The sequence below is a fragment of the Eutrema salsugineum genome, unplaced genomic scaffold (genome assembly GCF_000478725.1).
Source record: "Eutrema salsugineum unplaced genomic scaffold, Eutsalg1_0 scaffold_1, whole genome shotgun sequence".
NCBI lineage: Eukaryota > Viridiplantae > Streptophyta > Magnoliopsida > Brassicales > Brassicaceae > Eutrema > Eutrema salsugineum.
The window spans coordinates 14,883,738-14,909,195 of NW_006256909.1; the positions used below are offsets into that span (position 1 = coordinate 14,883,738).

The window sequence follows — 25,458 nt, forward strand, 5'->3', positions numbered from 1 at the left end:
TTTTGTTTCTTTATAACTGGAAAAGGGTATGTGTCTTCTCCATTACGGTATCTATGGTATGATATTAGTTAATTAAGTGACTATAGTTATGAAACTGTACTACTCTTTCCACTTTCTTGTCTTTGTTCTTATTTTAGTTCAGTTATAAACAGCAATCTTCGTAATGTTTTTACTTCTCAGTCTTCTCGTCTAAAAAAATCAATTTTATTATTATAATCAGTGTGTCTCATTTTTGTCAATTGTGTAGATAATGACATCAAATTCTGAAGAAACGAATAAGAGATCAAATTTGCAGAGAAGATCAAATGATGTTGGTTGGGAATTTGGAGTGTTGATAAATCCCAACAATTTGGACAAAGTGAAATGCAAGCTGTGTGGGAAAGAGTTTTCAGGAGGAGTACACAGATTGAAACAACATGTTGCGAGAGTGCAAGGAAGCTGTGGCTTCTTGTCCGAACTCAAAAAATGAAGAGCAAGAGAAATGTATGCAAGCACTTACGGAAGCAAAAAACAAAAAGAAACGAGCCCATATGAACGACGCGGAGGTTCGGAGCTCAGTGAATATTTCAGAGAAAAGGGACGAAGAAGAAGAAGTAATTGAAGTAGAAGGTATGGGAGTGAAGAAAATGCCTCGCATGTTTGGTCCTATGGATAGATATACTTCTAGCATCAATCTGGAATCTCCCCAAGGTCCAACATTGACACAACACCAACAACATATCAAGAATGTAATTGCAAAAGAGAAATTGCATGTGGTCCATCAATATATTTTGAGGTGGGTATATAATGCTGGAATTCCTTTTAACGCCATTGCAAATGATGATTTTTAGAGAATGCTCGAGGCTGCTGGACAATTTGGACCGGGTGTTACTCCACCTAGTCAATATCAGCTGAGGGAGCCTTTGTTAAGGGAAGAGGTCGCTAGAGTGAATAACTTGATGAAAGTACAAGAAGATGAGTGGAAGGTGAGTGGCTGCTCTATAATGACAGATTCTTGGTCGGACAGAAAAAGAAGAAGCATCATGAATCTGTGTATCAACTGCAAGGAAGGTACAACGTTTCTCTCCTCTAAAGATTGTTTTGATGATGCTCATACAGACCAGTATATTTTTGAGTATGTCAATGAGTGCATTGAGAAAGTGGGTGGAGATCATGTAGTTCAAGTGGTAACAGACAATGTCACTAATAACATGGCTGCTGCAAAATTGTTAAAGGAGGTGAGACCAACCATATTTTGGACATCTTGTGCAACTCATACAATAAATCTGATGGTAGAAGGCATAGCTAAACTTCCTTTGTTTGAGACTACCATCAACAAGGCTAAGGCTTTTACCATTTTTATTTATGCCCGTCATAAGACACTATCCATGATGAGGAAGTTTACAAAGAGAATAGATATTATTGTACGACCTGGAATAACGAGATTTGCGTCGGCCTTTCTTATGTTGCAAAGTTTGATGGAGAAGAAAGAAAAATTAAAGATGATATTTGCTAGCAACGAATGGGGAGAAAGTAAATGGGCAAAGCATCCTAAAGGACTTGCAGCTTACAATACAACTTGTAATATGGAATTTTGGGATGGTGTGGGAATGTGTCTGAAAGTCTTTGCACACTTGGTTAGAGTACTTAGATTAGTTGATGGAGATCTGAAGCCTACGATAGGGTTTCTGCATGGAGAGTTAGAAGAAGCAAAGAAAGAGATATGCAAAGCTCTAAACAATCTTGAGAAGAACTACAAACCGATACTTAGTATCATTGATCAGAAGGGTAATGGTCGTCTTGATAGTCCTCTTCATTGGATGGCATATCTCTTGAATCCTTATTATTTTTATTAAGGATTCAACTATCCAATTCAACAGAGATGTCATTAGTGCTACTTTTAAGTGTGTTGATGCTTTTTTTCCAAATGATCTTATACTCAAACCTTTGTTATCAACACTGAGCTTGCAACATACACAAAAAAGAGGGAAACTTTGGACATCCAACAGCCATTAAAGGATGTTCCAAAAATGATGAGAATTATGATCCAGGTCTATTTGCTTAGAACTTACTCGTTTTTTAATCTTTTTCAATATATGATTATTAATCAAATGTTTTTCTTTATAGTTCAATGGTGGAATTTCTATGGAGTTGAAGTTCCAAAGCTACAAACAATGGCAATAAAGATTTTGTCCTTGACGACTAGTTCATCCGGATGTGAACGGAATTGGAGTACTTTTTGAAGGGGTATTTATTTTAAACTAAATAAACACTTTCTTTCATGAATAAACAAATGTTGTAGATTTGTGTCTTATTTTTAAATTTTGATGTAGGTACACACCAAGAAACAAAACAGACTTGATACAAAACGGCTGAACAATCTTGTTTATATCCAATTCAACATGAGATTATTGGCAAAACGAAAGAAACATAAAGAAAAGAAAGTGGACAGTCTATTGGCAGATAATGCTCTTCATGCTCAAGGTTGGATTGTTAAAGAAGCTGAAGTGGAACTAGGAGACACGTGGGAAACTATAGGAGACGATGATGGTGTTGTTAGGGAGCTTGACGAGTCTGATTTTGATTCTGATGATGAGGAAGAAGTTGATGTGGAATTTGAATCAGATGATGAGCAAATTTTAGAGGAGATCTGGTGAAAGCTCAAAAGAACGGTGATTAAAATCATCATTAGAGATTCAGAATTTTTTTTTTAGTATCAGAGATTTAGAATTTTTTTATTTTTTAAAACTTAAATTATTGGTTTTATTTTATGTTTATGTTTTATAGTTTATGTTTTTTTAACTTTTTTCTATTCAATATTCATAGACCATTTGTTTAAACTGTCTATTTTATTATATTATATTACATGATTAGATTATTTCATTAGGTAATATTATATGATTAAATTATATCATTATTGTTCTGTTATAAAACCGCCTAGACCGTTTAAAATCGCCTAGGCACCGATTAAGCAGTTTCGACGCTAGGCAGAGGATCGCTGCCCGCCTAGCGCCTCGAACACTGATAAATACTCTTTTAATCCCTTTTTCTCCATCACAATCTCTCTCCCTCTTCTTCATCTTCTTGTCGATTCTCTTCCGTGAATCTTAGTCGTCTTGCAAGATATTTTACCGGCAAACCTTAGGTAACCATGTGACAATCTACATATCAATTTAAAGCCCAAAGTCTTAACTTTCTGAAAAGCTTAATTTCGTCCTGATAGAATATCGGTGTCAGAAACTATCCATGTTTTTGTGTTGGGAATCAGATCTGTCCAAAACATAATTTTTTTTTTGGGCAGATCTGATTACCGATACGAAAACATAGATAACTTCTAGCACCGGTTTACGATCTGGACAAACTTAATCTTTTCAAAAAACTAAAACTCTAGGCTTCAGATTGATATGTAGATCGTCATGTAGTTTCTCACAGCTTGCTAGTAAAATATTTTGCAAGACGGCGGTTAGGGTTTGCGGAAGAGACACGGTGAGGAAGAACAAGAAGGAGAAATCGTGAGATGGAGGGTAAAAGAGTGTTTTGGTGCTAGGGTTTAGATTAGAGGGATTAGGTATTTAGGCTTGGTTTAGTTTTGATTAGGAATTGAATTTAAGAAAAAGAGAATCGAAGTTCCGGTTATTTCATTATGTAATTTTGAATCTCTATATATACATATTTACATACTATATGGATGATGTGTCAATTCCGAATTCCATGAATCTACATGTTGTCGAGTTTTTTTGTCGTACATGTATTTTGTCTTTTGTAAGACAGGACATTGAACTCGTATTAGTTCAATAATTACATTTGTTAGAAATTGAGATTTGGTTGGACCACCTTACCTTATCCATTCCTCTTATTTGCCCAGGAACCATACTTATTAATATAAATATTTTTGATCAACCAAAATGTGTTGCCTCTTTTAATGCCCCCCCACATTCAAACAAAATCTAGCGGTCATGCATATAATTTTATATACTATAATTAATACACCGAAATTCAACTTACGGAGAATTCTCAAAAAAGATCAACCTACAATTTATCCAATGGCGATCACAACTCAAAAGCATAGGATTTTTTTTTTGTCTTAAATACGTGTAGTATTGTTCTATTTTGTTATGTGTACATGTATTTTTTGTTTAACAGCCCTATAAATTGCTACATATATAATGTAAACCTAATAGATTGCTTAACGAAATAGATAAATAAATGTTGATTAAGGTCGCATATATATATATATATATATTTATTTATAAGATACTTGTGATTTTTCTATTGTTACTGTGTCTAAAACATTTGTTTAGAATTGGAATGAGTTACTTCATGAATTGGTAATGCATTTCTCTTGATGGGCATGCCCATGCAAGCTGGAATAGATAGAGATCAAAGAGACAGACCGTTAGGTCACAGTCACACGTGATTAAGGTACGAGGGAAATGACACCAATGTACAATGAGTGACCATTCCCATGCCAGCTTGTTACTCCCATCCTTATTTTGTCCACTTTCTCATTCCCAAGAAATAGGCTATTTGTTGAAAAAAATAACCAAACAAGTGAACTCAAGTGATTAGCTAAAATAAAAGGTTGCAATATCACCTAAAACATCATTCAGTGATAACAACCAGTCACTGTTTTCTTATAAGTACATTTTATAAAAAATAAAAACCATTAATTTTTATGAAGAGCATGGATATAAGAAAAACTATTTTTTAAGTTTGAAAATCTTTGTGTTCATCTATTTCGTAAATTTTCAAACTTACAAAATAGTTTTGTTATATCCATTTTTTCAAACTATTTTTTTATCATTTATAAAATGTACTTATACGAAAAAACTAGAAAAATCTCATTCGATTCTTTCTGCATTGGATATAGATACGACTTTCTGATGTACTATCCCATTTCTTACGTAAAATAGATAGTTCAAATCCCACCTTAACTTTACAAATTTCATTGAATTAAAATTTTTAGCTTTCTTATTATTAATTTGTTTATTATATTCCACTCGATGTAGGATTCAGTCAACAGACATATTATACATGGAAATGATGGATTATCAAGTTTCTATCTTGATAATATTTTCATTTTATTGTAGATAAAAATGGATAAATATAAATATAAAAACTAGAAGGCACCCAAAACAAAAACTAAAAAGAAAAAGAACAAAAAAGGGGGCTCGAGGTTTTTGATGCCTTGATGGCTGAAGCAGAAGAGCTGGCAACAGCTCTCGACTCAGTACACTCCCCCACACACTCTTTCTTGTTATCTTTCTTTGGACAGCTTTCATTTTCTCATTTTCCCTAAAAATAAATTCTTTTCTTTTTAGGTTCACAGGAAAACAGCAAATAAATCATAATGGAGTATGTCGACAAAAAACAAATCATAAATGGAGTATATAAATTATTCAAAATCACATCTAAAACCAATTATAAATAAAATATATCGGGTCCATTGATAACCACATGTAAATAAGCGGCTATAGATTTTTAAGTGATTGTAAAGAAGATGGTTAGAAAAAAAAACAGCTAGAATTAACTGATGGAGAAAGTAACTGGTAACATTATAATTTATAAGAGTCGAAAATATACTTTTATGGCAAATCAAATAAAATAAACGGTAACAATAAACACAATTTCCGAGTATAAACAAAAGACGAAGACAAAAAGCAAAAAACCTTGGATAACTACTTATGATGGCAACTAGTTCTACACTTACACATTTTTTTTTATGTTTCCTCTAAAATCACTTGAAAATCAAAATACTAAATTCAGTTTACTTCGCAAAAATCTTGTCCAAATCACTTTCAAATCTTTTTAAAGATAATTTTTTTAAGAACTATTAGCTAATTATAGATAAAGATGAATAAGAGTTTGTGTTTTAACTTAAGAGATAAAAGAAAGATGGTAGAGAGAACAAAACTTTTCTTTGTACTTATATTTTGTGTTTCTTGTTGATGTACATTCTCTTTATTACAACCATCTATTTGTAGATGAAGAGTTAGAATAAAATCAAGACATGTAATGGTAATTAGAATATCACCTTTTTCTAATACAAAGATTAGTGTCCAATGACAAGTGTCCAAGAAAATGTAGGAAGATGATAAGTAATAATGTGATGGATAATCACACTTTTTCTTAACACTTCCCCTTGAGTATCCATCACCATTGATGTGTTGCATGTTGCCTCATTAAAACCTTATCATGGAAAAATTCATTTGGGACAAGAACCATGAAAATGAAAAAGAGTACAACCATGCAACTTTCCCTAGATATAGTCTTCCTTTTATAGATATTGTAGACGTTGCATTCCAATGCTGTGAACATGTTTTCTGAATGTTGTAGTAGGAAGTGCCTTCGTAAAAAGATCTGCAGCATTGTCACTTGAACGAATGTATTGAATGTCCACTTTTTTATTTTTCTCGAGCTCTTGAGTGTAGGAGAAAAATCTTGGAGGGATGTGTTTTGTTCTATCACTTTTGATGTAGCCTTCCTTGAGTTGAACAATACATGCAGAATTATCTTCAAATAATTTTGTTGGCTCCTTATTCATATGATTATTCCACTTGCTTCTTGTATGTGATGAATCATAGATCTGAGCCATACACACTCTCTACATGCTTCATGAAGTGCAATAGTTTCTGCATAATTTGAGAAAGTGGCGACCAGTGTCTGCTTTTGAGAACGCCAAGAGATTGCAGTACCTCCAAATGTAAAAACATATCCGGTTTGCGATCGAGCTTTATGTGGATCTGATAAAAAACCTGCATCGGCAAAACCAACTAAACCAAATTTGGAGTTTTTTAGGATAAAACAATCCCATATCAATTGTCCCTTGAAGATAACGGAAAATATGTTTATTCCATTCCAATGTCTACGTATAGGGGACGAACTATATCTAGCAAGTAGATTTGTAGCGAATGCTATGTCCGGTCGGGTACAATTCGCAAGATACATAAGTCCGCCAATAGCGTTCATATAAGGTACTTCAGGACCTAATATTTCTTCGTTATCTTCACAAGGTCGGAATGGATCTTTTTCTGTATCGAGAGATCGATTAACCATTGGAGTACTCAAAGGAGTCGCTTTATCCATACAAAAGCGTTTTAATATCCTTTTAGTGTAATTTGATTGATGTATGAATACTCCATCTCGAAAATGCTCTATTTGTAATCCAAGACAAAACTTTGTCTTTCCGAGATCTTTCATTTTAAACTCTTCTTTCATATGATCTTGCTTCTTCAATATCCTTTTGAGTTCCAATTATGTTCAAGTCATCAACATAAACAGCAATGATCACAAATCCAAACAATGATTTCTTAATAAACACACAAGGGCATATTGCATTGTTAATATATCATTTACTCCACAAGTATTCACTTAGGCGATTATACCACATTCGTCCGGACTGTTTTAATCCATAAAGTGATCTTTGTAACTTGACTGAACATATTTCTTTTGTTTTGGAACTTAATGCTTCAGGCATTTTCAATCCTTCAAGGATTTTCATATAAATATCATTATCAAGTGATCCATATAGATATGCTGTCACAACATCCATAAGGTACATTTCTAGATTTTTAGATGCTTCAAGACTCATTAAAAATCTGAATGTTATTGCATCCATGACCGGAGAATAAGTTTCTTCATAATCAATTCACAGTCTTTGAGAAAATCCTTGAGCGACAAGTCGGGCTTTATATCTTGTCACCTCATTTTTCTCATTTCTTTTTCTTAAAAAAACTCATTTGTACCCAACCGGTTGTACATCTTTATGACAATAGGTCCTAAAAACATTTCTTTTATTGAGGGAGATTAATTCAGTTTTTATGGCCATTTTCCACTTCTCACAATCAGATCTTTTCTGGCATTCCAATATGGACCTTGGATCTGGATCATTACTTTATATTCAATTTCTTTAGATACAGAGAATGAGAAAATTCTATCATTATCTTCTATATCATTTCTATCCCATAATTTTCCATTTTGGGCATAGTTGATGAAAATTTCATAATTTTCTTTGCCATTTTCGTTTTCAAGACTTTTCTCTGTATGTGGTTCTTCTGGACATTTATCATTTTGTTCTCCCATTTTCTTTTTATTCCGGGGGTTTTTATCTTTTGATCCCATTGGCCTCCCCCTTTTTAACTGAACTTTGGGTTCATTTGCTATTTTTCCATCATTTTGTTATTTCGGAACATCAATTCTTGATGGAATATTTGCGGCGGAGATATATGATTTTGTCACCCTTCTTGTATGAGTGAATGTATCTGGTAACTGATTTGCCATCTTTTGTAAATCTACAATTTTTTAAACTTCAAGTTCACATTGTTTGGTAGGAGAATCAAGGTACAATAAAGATGGTGTATACCATGTAACATCTTTTGGAACTTCTTTAATTCCTCCCCCTAACGCTGGAAATTCATTTTCATCAAAATGGCAATCGGCAAAACGTGCCATAAACATGTCACCAGTTTGTGGTTCAAGGTATCGAATAATACTTGGTGATGTATAACCAACATATATTCCCAATCTTCTTTGCGGCTCCGTTTTTGTTCTTTGCGGTGGGACTATAGGAACATAAACCGCACATCCAAAAACACGAAGGTGTGATACATTTGGCTCTTGGCCAAATGCTAATTGTATTGGGAAATATTTATTATAAGAACTTGGTCTTATCTGAAGCAATGCCGCTGCATGCAATATAGCATGACCCCATACTTGGGAGTTTTGTTCTCAATATTAATGGTCTTGCAATCAATTGCAATCACTTAATCAAAGACTCAGCCATGCCATTTTGTGTGTGAACATGCGCAACAAGATGTTCAACATCAATTCCCAATGACATACAATAATCATTAAAAACTTGGGAAGTGATCACCAGCGTTATCAAGTCTTACTTTCTTTATTGCAAAATCAGGGAATTGTGCTCGCAACTTAATTATTTGGGCAATGAATTTTGCGAAAGTCATATTTCTTGTGGTCAAAAGACACACATGTGACCATCTACTGGATGCGTCAATTAATACCATAAAATATTGAAATAGCCCGCATGGGGGGGGGTGAATAGGTCCACATATATCACCATGTATTCTTTTCCAGAATAGTGGAGATTCATTCCCGATTTTGGCTGGCGATGGTCGAGTTATAAGTTTTCCTTGAGAACAAAAATTACATATAAATTCTCTCAGTTGAAAAATCTTCTGGTTTTTCAATGGATGGCCATTAGAGTTTTCCACAATTTTCCGCATCATGACTGAACTAGGGTGCCCTAATCGTTCATGCCAGATTTTGAATGTACTTGTAAATTTCGGGTTTACCGTAACATATGATTCAGTCATATTTATCTTTGTGGAATATATTCCGGAGGATAATGCTGGTAATACTTCCAATACGACTTTTCTCTCTGAATAACTGATGTAATGCAAAGATATTCAATGCCATTTTTATTCATAGTTTCTGTATGATATCCATTTCTGCGGATATCTCTGAAACTTAACAAATTTCTATAAGACTTTGGGGAATATAATGTCATTTATCTCAAATTTAGTTCCTCTTGGCATTGAAAAACTAACTCTTCCGGAGCCCATAATAATTTTTGCATTACCGGATATTGTATTCACGCTTCCAGCGGAATCTTTCATTTTAAGAGAGGAAAAATATATTTTATCCTTAAGTATTGTGTGCGTTGTAGCTCTGTCTGCTAGACATATATCTCCATCCTCGATCTCAAATTTTTCCATTTCTGAATCTAAAATATAAAGATGTATTATCAAAACAAAAACAAAAGATTTATTTTATAAAACTATTTTACGAACAGAAAAATACATATAAACATTAGATTTTATTTTCTTAAACATAGCTATTTATCATGTCATTTTTTTCTTTTTTCCAGAAGATCTTAGTTATTTTGCTTTTTGTTGATATCTTCAGGATCAACCATAAAATCTGCAATATCGAGATGTGTATCACTTATACCATCGAAAGAAGGCCCGGGTTCACCATGGATGAAGTTAGCTTCACCTTCTTTTCCTTTGGTCTTTTGCGATTCTTGATATAGATCGGCCAAATGTTTTGGTGTACGACAGCTACGGAACCAATGTCCTTTCATGTCACATCTATAGCAAGTAGTATTATCATACTGCTTATTCATTTCTTGGCCATCTTCATTTCTTTGAATTTTATTATTCTTTTCATTGGTGAAGTCATTGGAGTGGGACCTTTTACCACGTCCATGTCCACGTCCATATCCACGTCCACGTCCATATCCATATCCTCGTCCACGACCTCGATTGTAACCACGGCCGCGTCCACGTCCTTGTTGCCAATTATTATCATTTGATGATGCAAAATTCACTTCTGGGAGTGGAGCTGATCCAGTTGGACGAGATTGATGGTTTAACATCACGAGTTCCTTATTTTGTTCTGCTACCAGGAGAACTTGCATTAACTCAGAATACTTCTTGTATCCTTTTGCCCGGTTTTGTTGCTGCAAGATTACATTTTCAGGATGAAATGTTTGAAGAGTTTTTTCGATCATATCGAAATCACTTACTTCAGTTCCACATAACATCATTTTGGAAGTGATTCCAAACAGAGCGGAATCATATTCACCAATGCTCTTGTAATCTTGAAACCGGAGGTTCAACCACTCATGCCTAGCCTTTGGTAATATCACATACTTCTGGTGATCAAACCTATCTTAGAGTGATTGCCAAAGATCTGCGGGATCTTCTTTCGTGATATATTCATATTTAAACCATCATGGATATGGTGGAATAAAAATATCATGGCCTTTGCCTTTTTTTCTTCCGAAGTTGTTTCCGACTTATCGATGGTATCAAAGAGCTGCATTCCTTTTAAATGCATCTTTGCAGCCACTGCCCATCTCATATAATTATTTTCTGATATATCAAGGGCAGTGATCTCGAGCTTTGCCAAATTTGACATGATAACTAAATCCATATAAAAAAATTATAACTTTATTAATATTTTAATTTAAAATTCTGATTTAAAAAAACATGATAAAAACTTTAAAATTTTGTAAACATAATAATAACAGAATTTAAAATAGGAGGCAAGCCTTCTATATAGATTATGATAATAAGCAAAAGATAAGAAAGAGCAATAATTTAAAATATATGATATTTGTCTTTGGAACAAACTATATTTTATGGAGCCATGATCTGGGGAGACATCTACCATATAATCATGAACCAACTATATATATATATATATATATATAGAAAATAGAGTATGTCATATACTTGAATATGAATGTAAACATATTGAACAAAAAAAAAAGCTTACCTCTTTGGTATAGGAACGGTTCGTGCTGATAACGTTTTAAGGACTATTAGCTAATTATAGATAAAGATGAATAAGAATTTGTGTTCTAACTTAAGAGATAAAAGAAAGATGGTAGTGGGAACAAAGCTTTTCTTTGTACTTATATTTTGTGTTTCTTGTTGATGTACATTCTCTTTATTACAACAATCTATTTATAGATGAAGAGTTAGAACAAAATCAAGACATGTGTAATGGTGATTAGGATATCACCTTTTTTCTAATACAAAGATTAGTGTTCAACTACTTTGACAAGTGTCCAAAGAATGTAGAAAAATGATAAGTGATAATGTGATGGATAATCACACTTTTTCTTAACAAAATTTTAGTTATTGCTCAATAGTTTATCAGTTTTTCTATTCTTGAAACTAAGCCAAAATCCTATGTTTATTTCTATTTACAATTTTGGCCCTTATGATTCAAACGACAACAATATGATGAACTATGGATAAAAGTAACTTACAAACTCTTTTTAAACAAAATATTTGGTAAATGTTAAATAAATATATAGTTCCCAAGGCTACTTCTTCTACAGCTATAAATTCATGATTTCGCACCCCCTTCTAAAACCATCTTAAACCAAAAACACAGCTCTCATCTTCTTTACTAAACACACACTCCTCAGCTTTCATTTCTGCCCTCCAAACCCAAATGGGTCGAAGGTCAAGCCTCACCACCACCGTCGTGGCGGCTGTTCTGCTGGTAACGATGTTCGGTTCAGCCTACTCAGGCAACTTCTTCGACGAGTTCGACCTCACGTGGGGTGACCACCGTGGCAAAATCTTCAACGGAGGAAACATGCTGTCTCTGTCTCTTGACCGGGTTTCCGGGTCGGGTTTCAAATCCAAGAAAGAGTATTTGTTCGGAAGGATCGATATGCAGCTCAAACTCGTCGCCGGAAACTCGGCCGGCACCGTCACAGCTTACTACGTACGTTCTCAAACTTAAACTCACACTTAAAAAACTATGAAAACAGAGTATTTTTTGCTAAATCTTGTCTATACAATTTTGCAGTTGTCATCACAAGGAGCAACACATGATGAGATAGATTTCGAGTTTCTTGGGAATGAGACAGGTAAGCCTTATGTTCTTCACACCAATGTCTTTGCTCAAGGGAAAGGCAACAGAGAACAACAGTTTTATCTCTGGTTTGATCCAACCAAGAACTTCCACACTTACTCAATTGTCTGGAGACCTCAACACATCATGTAAAGATTCATCTATCTCTCATAGAATTGTGTTTCTAAATTGAATGGTCAACGAAAGATCTTGACTTTGTCTGTCTCTGCAGATTCTTGGTGGATAATTTGCCTATTAGAGTGTTCAACAATGCAGAGAAGCTTGGTGTTCCTTTCCCAAAGAGCCAACCAATGAGAATCTACTCGAGTCTATGGAATGCAGACGATTGGGCTACGAGAGGTGGTCTAGTGAAAACCGACTGGTCCAAGGCTCCTTTCACAGCTTACTACAGAGGATTCAAGGCCGCGGCTTGCACCGTATCTTCAGGCTGTGATCCCAAGTTCAAGAGTTCCTTCACTGATGGTAAATTTCAGGTGGCAAATGAGCTCAATGCTTATGGCAGGAGGAGACTTAGATGGGTGCAGAGATACTTCATGATCTATGATTATTGTTCTGATCTCAAAAGGTTCCCTCGTGGATTCCCTCCTGAGTGCAAGCGGTCCAGAGTCTGATGAAAAAACACATATGATTCTGTGGTTTCTTGATGCAATTTCTTCTCTGTAATTTTTAAGATTGGTTTCTTTTCTCTGTTGTTCTTTCATTGTACATTCTCAAGGTCAATAAAGCTCTGTCCTCTCCTTTTATAAACAACCGAATCAAGAAAAATCATTTAAAATTATAGACACAAATTAAGATCACAAACTAAACATCTCTTGTCATATGCAACTTGCTAAGAGATCGATCACACATGGACTCCGGAGGTTTGGTTTTGATGTCAAAAGAGGCAGGTTGATTTTGGCTAACTAAATGATATAAATATGTTTTTTTTTAAATGATCTAAATATGATCACATGTATAAACACAATTTGATTCAAACTATATGCTTTTGAAAAGGACAAAGAAAGAGAACTATCAATAAGTCTACTAGGATCCTAATTACATCTAATGTTTTGTGCTTTGGAGATCAATTGTTCGGTTCATATATAATCTAGAAGTCGTTATAGTTCTTTGACAGACAAGTGACAACTTCAATTACATAACTAAAGCTTCTTTCATAGCCCTTGTCCCAGGTTTGTTCAATGTAGCTAATCTATTTTCTGCTTGGCTCTAAGAAAGCTGTACAATACCTTCTTTTTTGTATTTATCTAAGATACAAGAATCATTGCCTGAATGTTCAGCTGCATTTTGTATTTAGCTACTTGTGTTTCTCTGCTAACAAGTATCATAGCTGTTGGGAAACTTGGAATGGCTTTCTTTGTGTTGCTCAAAAACTGTGGTATCTAGAAATGTTTGTGTGGCTCTTGGAGTAGATAATGACATGAAAATAAGATTGGTGGTGTCTAAAAGTCACTAAATATTCAGACATTTGCTGTACATATAGAGCAAGTAAATGCAAAAAAAAAAAAAAAGGACATGTATCCATTCACAATCTCATTTACAATCAAACAACACTTTATATCATTTTTTACTTTCTATTATCCTTAGTCACTAACTGGTTGGTTCACGTTCAGCAGAAGGAAGAAAAGATACAATACCACAGTACATAAGAATCACAGATCACAAAGATAACTTAATTCTTACATAGACAAACATAGGTACTGTATGATGATTTTTGGAATCAATTTAAGTAATATAACTGAGTTTTCCAACCAAAACTAGAAAAAAGTAAAAGCTTGTGCACCCACCTGAAGAGTGAAGAGCAACTAAATGAGCCTTCTCCTTGGAGATATATCCTCAGGCTCATCTTGCTGCTCAAGAAATGAAATTTTATCTTCTTGGCGTTTCCGGTTGCCACCGTCAACGGCCATGACAAAACCACCGCCGCTGCTTTTGCCGCCGCCTTTCTGTCTTCTCAGATAAAGAAAGCACAAGAGCTTCTAAACTAATGGGCCCGAAAGCTCACACTTTTACTATCTAGGCCCATTCATTTAAATGTGTATCCTTGTTCGTTATAGTGAAATTACGATTAACCCATAGTTGTGTCGTCGTCGTCTTTTTTGCAGCCGCAGTATCTTTTCCTGCGTGCCACCTGTTCGACAAATTGTCTGAACCAATTTCTACAAGTCTCTTATAGTGTTCTTCGATAAAGTTTGGATTTTTTTTTGGGAATCTCGGCACTATTTCATTCGAATAGCTTGTGGATTTTTGGTTTAAATCCCAAGTAATGGCTAATGGGAACAACAAGAAAAGAGATGGTGGTTTATCGTCGCATGCACCTCGAGAAATCAGCGTCCACAAATTCGCCGAGGCTCGAGCAGCTGAGCTCGAATCTCTTCACTCGATTGTGTCTGATCGTTTGAACAAGGACTTTAGGTCGAAGAGGAACAAGAGGAGAAGGACCAATTCTTACACTAACCAACCTTCAAAGAGACGTAACATAAAGAGACAAAAGTCAGAGTCATTATTATCGATTGGTCAATCATCAGAACATGAGACAAAGATCACAAGACGAGTTAAGAGGAGAATTGAACTCAAAGGGAACCCTGAATCGGGGTTTTGTACCTCTGGGGATGGAACAAAGAGGCTTAGGACACATGTTTGGCATGCTAAACGGTTTTCTATGACTAAGCTTTGGGGTTTCCACCTTCCTCTTGGTTTACATGGAAGGTAATTTCAAGTTTTGCAGTGTTAGTTGCCTCTTAGTAGGAAAAAGTTGGCGCCTTTGTTAATCTAAGGTTTTTGTGTAATGGTTTTAGAGGAAGGGGATCTAGGAATATCTTGAAGAAGTCTAGGCAAGGTGTTCTTGTGCATGATGCAAGCTATCACATTGGTGTGCAATTAGAGGGTCCAGAGGCAGGCATTCACCTTATTCTTGAGATTCTTCTTAAAATTTCGTTCTTGTAATTTAATCTTTGTCATGATGTTGTTTGGCTTTGAATTTCTCAGGGCTCACTCTTGTCGATATTAAACTTGCTACTGGAGCCTTCTCCGTCGTCTCATTCCAAGGAAGTTTTTGACTCTATTCTCACAGGGCTTAGTTATGGGAACGCCATGGTATAGTGAATCTATGTAGTTGACTTATTAAAAATTACTGGGAACGGCAATTTCATGAGGATGTAATCTTAGCTGTTTTGTTTTCTTCAGCTTTATCATGTCGAACCACCAGTTTCTCAGGCGATTGCTCCTGTAATATATATGTGGAGACCTTCTCAGTTACCTAAGAGAAGAGACGAGGGGAAAGAGGGTGACTGCGTAGGAAATGATGCTCCAGTCTCAAATGGAGATCATGTAGACTTTCGAAAACTTTGGGTGTGGATCCATGCTTCTTCCTTCAGTGAGGGATATGATTCTCTTAAACTAGCTTGTCAAAAACAGGTAGTTATGTTTTCTTTCATTGAGTTTATTTTTACGTGTCTCTAGCTGATAATTGTCGTTAGTAATTTGCTTTACATATTCTTGTGGAGATATTGATGCCTGAAGTTTCTTCATTCAGATGAATGAGACAGGTGTCTTAGTTGATTGCTTTTCACTCGAGGGTCAGCTTGCAAAACTTGAGATTTTTGGTCCAAAAGCATCTAATCTTCTTAAAAAAACCCTACATCCTGTTACAAGGTGAGCCATCTGAGTGGATATATAATGGTTTTGCAAGAACGCAAATGAACAAAGGAAGATTTATCTCAATGTTTTTTTGATTTTTTTTTTGTCTTGCAGAAGCTCAGAGACTATTTTAAGAGAGTGTTCAACAGAAAAAGCTGAAGTTAAGAACGTTTGTGATCCTTACAAAGAGGAGAACATATCATCTTGTGCTATTTTAGCTCGGGTTGTCATGGATCCGCGGTTAATCCCGAATTACTCACGTGATGATACTACAGTGTCAGTTGAAATGACCAAAACTGAGCCTACTGAGTCAACTGAAATGACAAACAACACAGATGCTGAAGAAAGTCTTCCTGAAGTTTTCAAGTGCTTGTGGGATGCAAATAGTGAACTGTCCCCTCCAGAAGAAGAGAGCATGTTGTGTTGGGAAAAGCATCAAAGTCGTATGAATTCTCTTTGCCTCAATGATCTAGCTGCTGAGGTTCCGAAGGTATCTAGTAGGCCAAGGAGTTCGAGGTCTTGTCCTTTACTGCTTCTCAAACATAAAAAACTTGGGAGTTCACCTACTGGGTAATCTGCACTTTAGTTGAATCGTACTGTTCTGTTCTTTAGAATTAAGGTCCTTAATGATCCACAATTAATCATTATTATTCTCTTTCAGATGGTCTCTTATACTTCCCCTTAGTTGGATCAAAGTCTTCTGGAATGCCTTCGTCTCAAATGGAGCTCAGGCAATAGGTCAGAGGGAGAAACGCTGGGTTTCTTGTGATGTATATTTCTCCTCTCTGAAACTTTAATCCATTGGTGTTAAGATTCTCTCGCTATGTAAACTTACTAAATCGTAGATTTGAAAAACGTCTGAAAAACTTATAATTTTTTTGCAGGCTGGTTTCCCCTTTTTCCCATCAGATTTTCCTGACTGCAAAGCATATTCATCTTTAACAATGAGCGAAGCTGCAGAATTGGAGGAGAAGGCACAAAGGCGCCCTCCTGCCATAAGACCGTTCAGAATTCCCATTCCACCTCCATGGAATAGTATCCATGCCACGCGTTCTATTGGAGAGAGTTCCAATCAAAAGCTTACAAGCGATGGGACGACTGGAGTGGAGATTTTCAGTTATGGTGGTAATCTATTTGATGGTATCGTGGCAAGAACATCAGATTCGCTGACTACTTTTCTCAAAACTTTCACAAGCGACAACTTACTTTTATTTCCTCACAACACTTCGAAACCACACACAAACCTTATGAATACTCTTCATGAAGATGAAACAAAAGCAAGAGCTCAGATCCACCAGAGCGGTAATAAACTGTGCCTTGTCAGAGTTCTTCTACATGCTTTCAAGGAAGGTTCTTTTGAAGAAGGCGCAGTTGTATGTGCACCATCTCTTGCAGATATATCAGTACTAAAATCCGGGTAACATCTCCAAGAAATCATGTTGAACAAATGAATCACTTGAAACTATTTCACTTTGGGATGATATTGAGGGTGTATTTCTTTATGTTTCACAGCTGTAGTGAAGGAGAAGAAGGGCGTGTTACAATCCCTCAATCTTCTGTAAGTTCTTACTTCCAAGAACAACCTTCTGGAACCTGGGAACTAAATGTCCCTGAAGACACTCTTACAAAGCAATCTCATAGATGGCCAATCGGGTTTGTAACAACAGGATTTGTCCGTGGAAGGTAATAACAAAAAAAAAAAGGAAAAACCCAGAAAAATCTTGGTTGAAATTCATCAGAGGCTGATTTGGTTTCTGAGCACTTAAACTTGTCTTAATGTGCAGTAAAAAGCCGACGGCGGAAGCTCTGTGTGATGCATTGTTGTTAGGGAGACTAAGAGAAGAGCAATGGAGAGGGAAAGATGTGAAACGGAGGAAGAAGGAGATTTATGTTTTGGTTAGAAGCCTAGGATCTTGTGCTTATAGACTCGCACTTGCTACTATTGTTTTGGAGCAACAAGACTCTAGTGATGATGTCCACTGCTTCTGAAATACATTTTTAAATCCACCAGCAGTCCATCACTGTTGTTTCGTTTGTATCAGTTATTTTTATTTATCTTAATCAATATATTTTAATTCTTTATTATTATCAAATCAAGTTTTGTTTGAATTTGGAAAAATCAATGGGATTATACATGTTGGGGATACCAATGGACATGTTCTTGATCAGGTCGGTTTCATGCAGTTGTATCTTCTGTTTTCTTTCTTGATCAGGTTGGTTTCACATACCTGTTGCATTCTTTGTAAGAGATATATGAGTGATCCTTTGCATCTGCTTTATTGTTGACTAAATGTAAAGCTTTATAATTTTCAAGGTTCAGGAAACAAGATGCTTTTGAAAATATCTGATGTACATATCCAGAGATGCCAGGTCAAGTTCTGTAGATGCAAAAGACCAATCAGTATTATCATTGTTTTTTCCACAATCTCTAATTCCTCGTATTCTCTTGCAGGGATGAATATCTGTCAGGAGTTGAAGCCTTGCCTGGTTAGTTAAAGACGTTTTGATACAGATACTTCCATCGAAGCTGATGAGATTCTTCCAAAGAAAGTTGGACGGCTGAGATTAAAATATCGGCATCTCATCAATCCTCTATAACTAGAGCCTGATGAGCTAGCAGATGATTTGGTCGATGGTGGGGATGGTTTTGCATCCATAGCTCCATCTTGATTACGGTTTCTGAACCTGTAATAGATACTGTTAAAGAAACTAGAAGAAAACTTGCTACAATATTGTCATATTAGTATTCTTGTATAAGAATGAGAATGGAAAAGCATCTACTACTTCAAAGTTGCATGTAGAGTCATACCTTGCCTATGATTTCTCTAATTGCCTTCGCAAGTTGGTCCTGATTCAGGTTTTTCTCCAAGAAGGCGTCCATTCCAGCTTGTATGGTTTCTCTTGCTTCCCTCGAACCAGGATCATGACCGGATACAGCTATGATCGGTATATGTACACCATATTTTCGCTCCACTTTCCTAATCTTTCTTGTTGCTTCATATCCATCCATTTCTGGCATCTGTGCAGGAAGCAGAAAGATATGTATTAAGGGTGGAACGTTTGCCATTGCGTTTGGAAGACTTTATCAATAAATTACCTGGCAGTCCATGAATATGTAGTCAAAGGGAAGCATTTCTGTTACACCTTGTTGCTCTCTTTGCGTGAGCCATTCACTGACTAATCTCACAGCTTCTTTCCCACTGTTACATTGTTTTACCTCAGACACTCCCATCTTCTTCAGTTTTCTTGTTGCAAGTAAAGATGTTGTACGATCATCATCGACCACTAGAACTCTCTTTCCGTTCAAGAACTCATCGTCACTCCCCTTGGAAGCTCCTTTCTTGTCCTCTGGTTTCACAGTAAGCTTTTGACCAGTACACATTGACTTGACCCAAGCCTCCCCCTCTAAAGGTGTTGATGCTTCTTTTGGCTCAGTTCCTCCAAATTCAGGCAACATCTTCAGCACTCGGTTAAGACGTGATCCGTGCAAGGGTTTCGAACAACTAATGTCACCTCTCTCACTTCCCCGGCCACTAGGTTCGTTAAGCCAAACAACTTTAAAGGATATGCCATGGTGCAAGCCTCTACGAAACTGTTCGACAATCTCGTACATCTCAGGAAATGGTCCGGTTTTTGCGTCAATCACCAGAAGGAAAACTGCGGAGAAACTGTAGCTTCTTGCTTTAGGAACTTGGCTTTCGGAATCAACACCATTCTTGCCAATCAAAGGTAAATCCCTCGAGCTCGAACTAGATGATTCGTTTCTCAAACTACACTCTGCTCTTCCCATTGAACTCTGTGGTGAAAAGCCAAAAAGCCTCTCCAATGCATGATTCAAATGCTCCCATCTTTTCACCACTGTGACTTTGATTCCCAAGCTCCTTATATGTTTCTCTGTAACTTTTCTACGTTCTTCATCTTTCAGAAGAAGAACCACTCGAGACCTTTCTTGCTTTGGACTCAAGCTTAGCCAGTTGTTGAATCTAGGGCTCATGTTCCGTATGTTGATGCTACCTCCCAGTGAAGTTCTTATAATCAGTCCGAGGTTTGGCGTCGATATGTGATCTGATCCTGCTTCGATGTCCTGTCTCACTCTCATGTCACTCACTGGAGACTCTAAGGTTGTCAATAAAACATTGAATTGGAAACATGTTCCCTTCTCTCCAATGGCCTTGTCTGTGATTCTTATCTCACCTCCCATCAATCTTACCTAGAAAATAGAAAAGAAAAGAAGCGTTTAAGATGCATTCCCTTGTGAAGAGATAATCAGTGCTCATACTTTGCTTACCAGAGACTGCACAATCCCAAGTCCTAATCCAGTTCCTTGTTGTCCTTGAGCTGTTTCTCTTACCTGAACATAGTTCTCAAATACCGATTTACGCATCTCCATTGGTATCCCTTTACCTGTATCGTCCACTTCGAACACAAACTCCATTGTGTTCGCGTTGTTTCTTATGGAACTCGACATTTCCATCTCATAGCTTGATGACTGGTCTTTGTTCTTGCAGAACATACACTTTGAAAACTTTGATAAACCTCCTTTAGTGTCCGATACCAGGACCACAGAGCTCGTAGAGCCAGGTCTCTGAGCCCAAGCTCGGACCGAAATGTGCCCTTCGGATGTGAACTTGACCGCATTGCTTACAAGATTGTTCAGTATCTGCTTGAGTTTACCACTATCCCCTCGCACATTCGAGAACTTGAACACAGAGCCATTGAGCGTATCCAAAACCACATCAACCCCTTTCTTCATCGCTACAGGATGGAAAAAATCGACGACGTCTTCAAGAAGCTTGGCAAGGTTGAACTCTTCTTCCTCTAAATGCATCTTCCCGCTTTCGATTTTGCTTGTGTCCAATAAAGTGTTAAGCAAAGCTGTGATTAAACAACATGACAAGACTTTCTTTTAGGGACTAAAGCATTAAGAGAGAAAGCCTCGAGAAATCAGAGTCTGAAGACGAAAATCTTACCAACTAGATCGTTGGCGCATACATTGACTTGCTTAAGACTAGTGTCTAGCCCTGAGCCAAGTCTAACTTCTTCACGGCATAGATCAATTAGACCGGTGATGCCTGCAAGGGATCCTCTAATATCATGGCTAGCTCTTGCAAACGCTTGACTCTTGTTCATGCTCTTCCTCTCAGCTTGTTGTGTTGCTTCCATTTGGTTAATCAACGTTGCACGCATATGCATCTCTCTTCTTGATGTATGCACCATAAACGCTACAAACCCTAGAGGCCAGCACAAGCCCAAAAACATCGTCGCAATAAGGAGATATAGCGATGCGTTTTCGATGCTTGGTCGTCTTCTTTTGTTGGGAAACATAAGTGTGTATCTCTAATAACAAAGACCATTGGAAGAAGCAAGGAAACATAGTGATGAATCTATTCCATCAAGTGAAAAAAAAAAATGTCTTAAAAGATGATATAACATTTACCAGAGGCACACCGGAAACTTCAAGAACAGAGCAAAAAACTTCAAATTTCGATCTTTCGATCTCCACCAAGCAGCTTCGGGAACTGCAATTTCCGGATTTCAACGATTCTTCACCGAAGTAAGTCGAGCCATTAGAGATGAAGAAAGAAGCATTTAGTGAACCTTGACGAACAAGTAACGTCCCGTCTTTAGTCCACATGTAAAGCTCTCCGCCTTTTAGTTTCAAACGTTTCAAAACACCGGTTAACGTCTTTACTGGAAACCCTAATAAAACAACACCTTTCTTGCTGTACAAGCTAACCACGTTCTGAAACAGTTTCTCGTTATCTTCTCCTCCCAAACCAGTTCTCACAAAGGCGGTGGTGTAATTTCTCTGTGCTGCTTGGAACCAGTCTGTGTTGGTTACATCTGACGGCTGAGATTTCGTTGCATCCCCTTTGAGACGACCGGTTATCTGATCAACGGTTTGAGTGTACCAAGTGTAGTCTCCACCACCATCACTTGAATTGGCAAAAACAGCGACATTTGTGTTTGATTCTGTTATGTAAGAAAACAAGAGGCCGTCCGTACTAATGTAGGAAACTTGTGAGACTTGAGGGATCATCGAATAAGCTTGAAACAAGACCGGTGCAATCTGAAAAGACGACAAGAATTGAAGATTATAGTTCTGTAATAACTCAAAAGTTAATCACAAAGATCATGAATTGATGTAATTAACTTTTAAAAAAAACCTGTGTTTGAATCGCTGTGAAATCACTAGTGTTCTTGGTGAGATAAGAATCTATAACTCTAGCTAAACCGATAGTAAGTGAATCTGTCTTTGGATAGGTAAATTTTCCGATTTTTTCAATCTGGGAAACTAAACTTGATCGGAGATCTTGAGTGAACAAAGCGACGTCCATTGTTGTGTTCTTCGTTGTTCTATGCCAAATCATGATCGGTATGGTCCCGGAAACAATCACCAGAAATACCTAAATTTATCCATTTAAAATGCGTTGAGAAAAAAATTATGTACATCTACAACCAAAAAACAAGGGTAGTTCTAACGGAATTTCTGACTTAATTCTGAGGGTTTTATAATTTGTCAAAAATCCATCAGAAATTGGTCAGAAAGCAGTGGACGGATTTCAGACAGTATGTAACAAACAATTGAATGATTATTAAAAAGAAAATAAATATTACCATGAGGAAGAAGACGAAAATTGGACGAGAAGTTATAGACTTTGTAACTTTCACCATCAGCTCTGAAAATTTTATAGATCCACAAAACAAAAACATGTTTATATGTATTATACATAGCTACATAACCAAAAACCATTTTTATGCTAGCTAATGGTTTGTAATTACCTGAGAATGTAGCAACCATATCTTTGGCTTCTTGGGTCTAATCGTAAACCCTGAAAAGTTTCGGACTAATCCTCCAAGCGGCAAAAGCAATTTCTTTCAAGATTTTAGCCAAACAAGAAGGGAAAATTCACAAAGCATTACGTTCATAATTCTTCTTAGCAAATTTGTATTTTCAATCGAAGTAGAAAAAAAGTAACAATTAAAATCCGCACGAATTCAAAGAACACACAGCTCAAAAACCATCTCCAATTAGCTAAATCTCAATCATTTTACGTGTAGATAAATATGTATTATTTATGGCAAATCACAAATTGATTTGCTGCGCAGGTCCACAAAAATCAAATTTGGGAGGGATATGCACTGTATTAATTAAGGTTTTTGAGTTATGATCAAATCCTTTAAGTACAAATCCATTGCATATCATAGAAATTAATATATTTCTATATTTGATCTCCTCTATTCTAAATATCGAATTCGTTAATTTAGGCATTTAATAGCTTTTGGAAATGAAATATTTTAGGCACAATACTTAATGAGATGAATAAAAGAAAAAGAAAAAATGCTGAAACAAAACACTAATCTCTCACGGATTCCGTGAAGGGGAAGCAACAATGTTGTTTTTGATTTTCGATCTCTCTTCAACAAATGTTTTTAAAATGGAATGAAAACGAAGATCTTGACTTTCTTTCTTCATTTCTCTACAGATTCTTGGTGGACAATTTTCCTATTAGAGTGTTCAACAATACAGACCAGCTTGGTGTTCTTTTCCAAAAGAACCACCTATGAGGATCTACTCACGCGGTCTGGTATAAACTGATTGCTCCAAGGCTTTTTCATTCAACCCTCCAGCTTGCACCGTCTCTTTAGGCTGTGACACCAAATCCAAGACTTTTTTTAGTGATGGTTTATTGCAGAATGGAAAACGAACTCAATGCTTATGGCACGAGGAAGACTCAGGTTGGTGCAGAAATACTTCATAGTATATAAGTGTGGAGATGATAACTTGATGCTCAAGCTTGTATGAATCGGTCAAACAAGGACAATAAAGACTCACTATAGGTGATATAAGTTAAACCATGCATGGCTGAGTTGCTTTTGGGACCACATTCATGGGAAACGGCTACTGCCTAAAACAACAAGGCAACGGTCTCCATTTTCGCCATAAGGACACTTTTATTGTTTGTGCCCAAAAGAGAAAGATCACGTTTGGTTGAAGCAGAAGCGCTATAAGAAAGCATCTTGGCGTTCCAACTTCCAGTGAGGTGTTCTTGGCGATTTTCTTTACACAATAATGTGTCATCACTATAAAAAGGAACTTCGTGGAGAGAGAGAGAGAGAGAGAGAGAGAGAGAGAGAGAGAGAGAGAGAGAGAGAGAGAGAGAGAGAGAGAGAGAGAGAGAGAGGAGTGTCATCTGTGAAACTTGCAGGAGATTAGAGAGATAAATAGAGGACAGAAGTTAAAGCATAACCTTTGTTCATAGTTTTCTTTGTACAAGAAGCCCAATGGCTTTATAATTTGGTAAAGTGTGAATGAGAAATGGAGCATATTAGATTTGAATTTGGGCTTAAATTTGTTAATTAGACTTTGTGTCTATTTCTTAGACCAAAAATCATGTTGATCTTTCGTGTTAAACACAAGAAAACAAATTTATTGAGATATCAAAATATCTTCTACATTTACTCTTATGGTCAAACAATGGAATTGATTTTCCATTATGGAATTTATGTGAGGTTAATGGCTCCATTATAACTTGATTTTCAGTTTCATGTTCGAGGATATAAACCATGTATATGTCTTCCTCAATTGAGCTATCTCTAGCTTTCATGCACTTTCTCTTCTTTACACAGAGAAAAAATTCACACAACACAATAATATTTATGTTGCTTTAGTCATCTTTCAAAAAGTAAATCTGAGAGTATATCGTAGAACGATTAGTTCGTCGATTTTATAATTGAGTGTTGCGATTATAGTTTTAAGTTGTATCTTGAGATTCGTTATCTCATAAACCACTACACCGCAGGAGATATTTCTGATCAAGAAAAGAGTCATACTCGCCTTTACTTCTCGTATTTTCCTTAATAGTATTTTCAAAACGTTTTTTATCTGAAAATCTTCTCTATTTAATTTTGCAATATTTGTTTCCATATTTTACACCTACAAATCTCTCTCTGATTCTAGTGGATTCAGATGTGAATCTTGGGGAGACATAGCGACCATCAGGGCGTGAACTCGTTAAACTCACAAACCTTCTTCTTCTCAAAATGGTACTCTGTTTTTACCCTGCTTTATGAGCATCTCTGTTTTCTCGGGCACAACTTTCTCAGATCTTGGATGGGTCAGTCTTATCCCAAGAAAAGTTGACACTTTTGGGGTTAAAAGACTTATCAATTAGTATTGCTCTGATCTCAAAAGGTTCCTTCGAGTCCAAGAAGTCCATATTCTGATTGAAGACATGTTATCCCATGTGATTTTGTGCTTGGTTGCTGCATTTCTCCTTTCATGTTTTGAAGATTGGTTTTCTTCTTTGTTATTCTTCTTTTTGTTCAAACTTTGTTATTGTTCGAATTTATCAAGGTTAATAATGCTCTTTCCTGCTTTCAAAACATAAACAACTCAATCAAACCACTTAAGTTAAAGTCACA

At 36.3% G+C, this 25,458-nt stretch overlaps 5 protein-coding genes across 5 annotated transcripts; 3 read left to right on the plus strand and 2 right to left on the minus strand.

Annotated features, from left to right (window-relative positions):
- The first annotated feature begins 416 nt into the window (after positions 1–416).
- LOC112082045 lies at positions 417–2,636 on the plus strand. Its single transcript, XM_024149133.1, has 3 exons — positions 417–728; positions 831–1,802; positions 2,313–2,636. Exons 1-3 carry the CDS (start codon positions 417–419, stop codon positions 2,634–2,636), a joined length of 1,608 nt encoding a protein of 535 aa, XP_024004901.1.
- A 7,235-nt stretch (positions 2,637–9,871) lies between these two features.
- LOC112082046 lies at positions 9,872–10,920 on the minus strand. The gene is made up of 3 exons (XM_024149134.1): positions 10,771–10,920; positions 10,526–10,654; positions 9,872–10,459 (listed from the first exon to the last, which is right to left on the minus strand). Exons 1-3 carry the CDS (start codon positions 10,918–10,920, stop codon positions 9,872–9,874), a joined length of 867 nt encoding a protein of 288 aa, XP_024004902.1.
- A 972-nt stretch (positions 10,921–11,892) lies between these two features.
- LOC18029749 (xyloglucan endotransglucosylase/hydrolase protein 15) lies at positions 11,893–13,134 on the plus strand. The gene is made up of 3 exons (XM_024149867.1): positions 11,893–12,246; positions 12,331–12,524; positions 12,608–13,134. The coding sequence occupies exons 1-3, from the start codon at positions 11,968–11,970 to the stop codon at positions 13,005–13,007; spliced, it is 873 nt and encodes a 290-aa protein (XP_024005635.1). The 5' UTR covers positions 11,893–11,967; the 3' UTR covers positions 13,008–13,134.
- Positions 13,135–14,233: 1,099 nt separating this feature from the next.
- LOC18029750 lies at positions 14,234–18,069 on the plus strand. Its single transcript, XM_006414736.2, has 10 exons — positions 14,234–15,102; positions 15,192–15,288; positions 15,382–15,489; positions 15,580–15,810; positions 15,929–16,047; positions 16,147–16,602; positions 16,694–16,802; positions 16,917–17,449; positions 17,545–17,715; positions 17,817–18,069. Exons 1-10 carry the CDS (start codon positions 14,660–14,662, stop codon positions 18,019–18,021), a joined length of 2,472 nt encoding a protein of 823 aa, XP_006414799.1. The 5' UTR covers positions 14,234–14,659; the 3' UTR covers positions 18,022–18,069.
- A 633-nt stretch (positions 18,070–18,702) lies between these two features.
- LOC18029751 (histidine kinase CKI1) lies at positions 18,703–22,707 on the minus strand. Its single transcript, XM_024149135.1, has 8 exons — positions 22,651–22,707; positions 22,200–22,439; positions 21,470–22,102; positions 21,003–21,369; positions 20,321–20,907; positions 19,130–20,242; positions 18,842–19,051; positions 18,703–18,717 (listed from the first exon to the last, which is right to left on the minus strand). The coding sequence occupies exons 1-8, from the start codon at positions 22,705–22,707 to the stop codon at positions 18,703–18,705; spliced, it is 3,222 nt and encodes a 1,073-aa protein (XP_024004903.1).
- Positions 22,708–25,458: the final 2,751 nt, after the last annotated feature.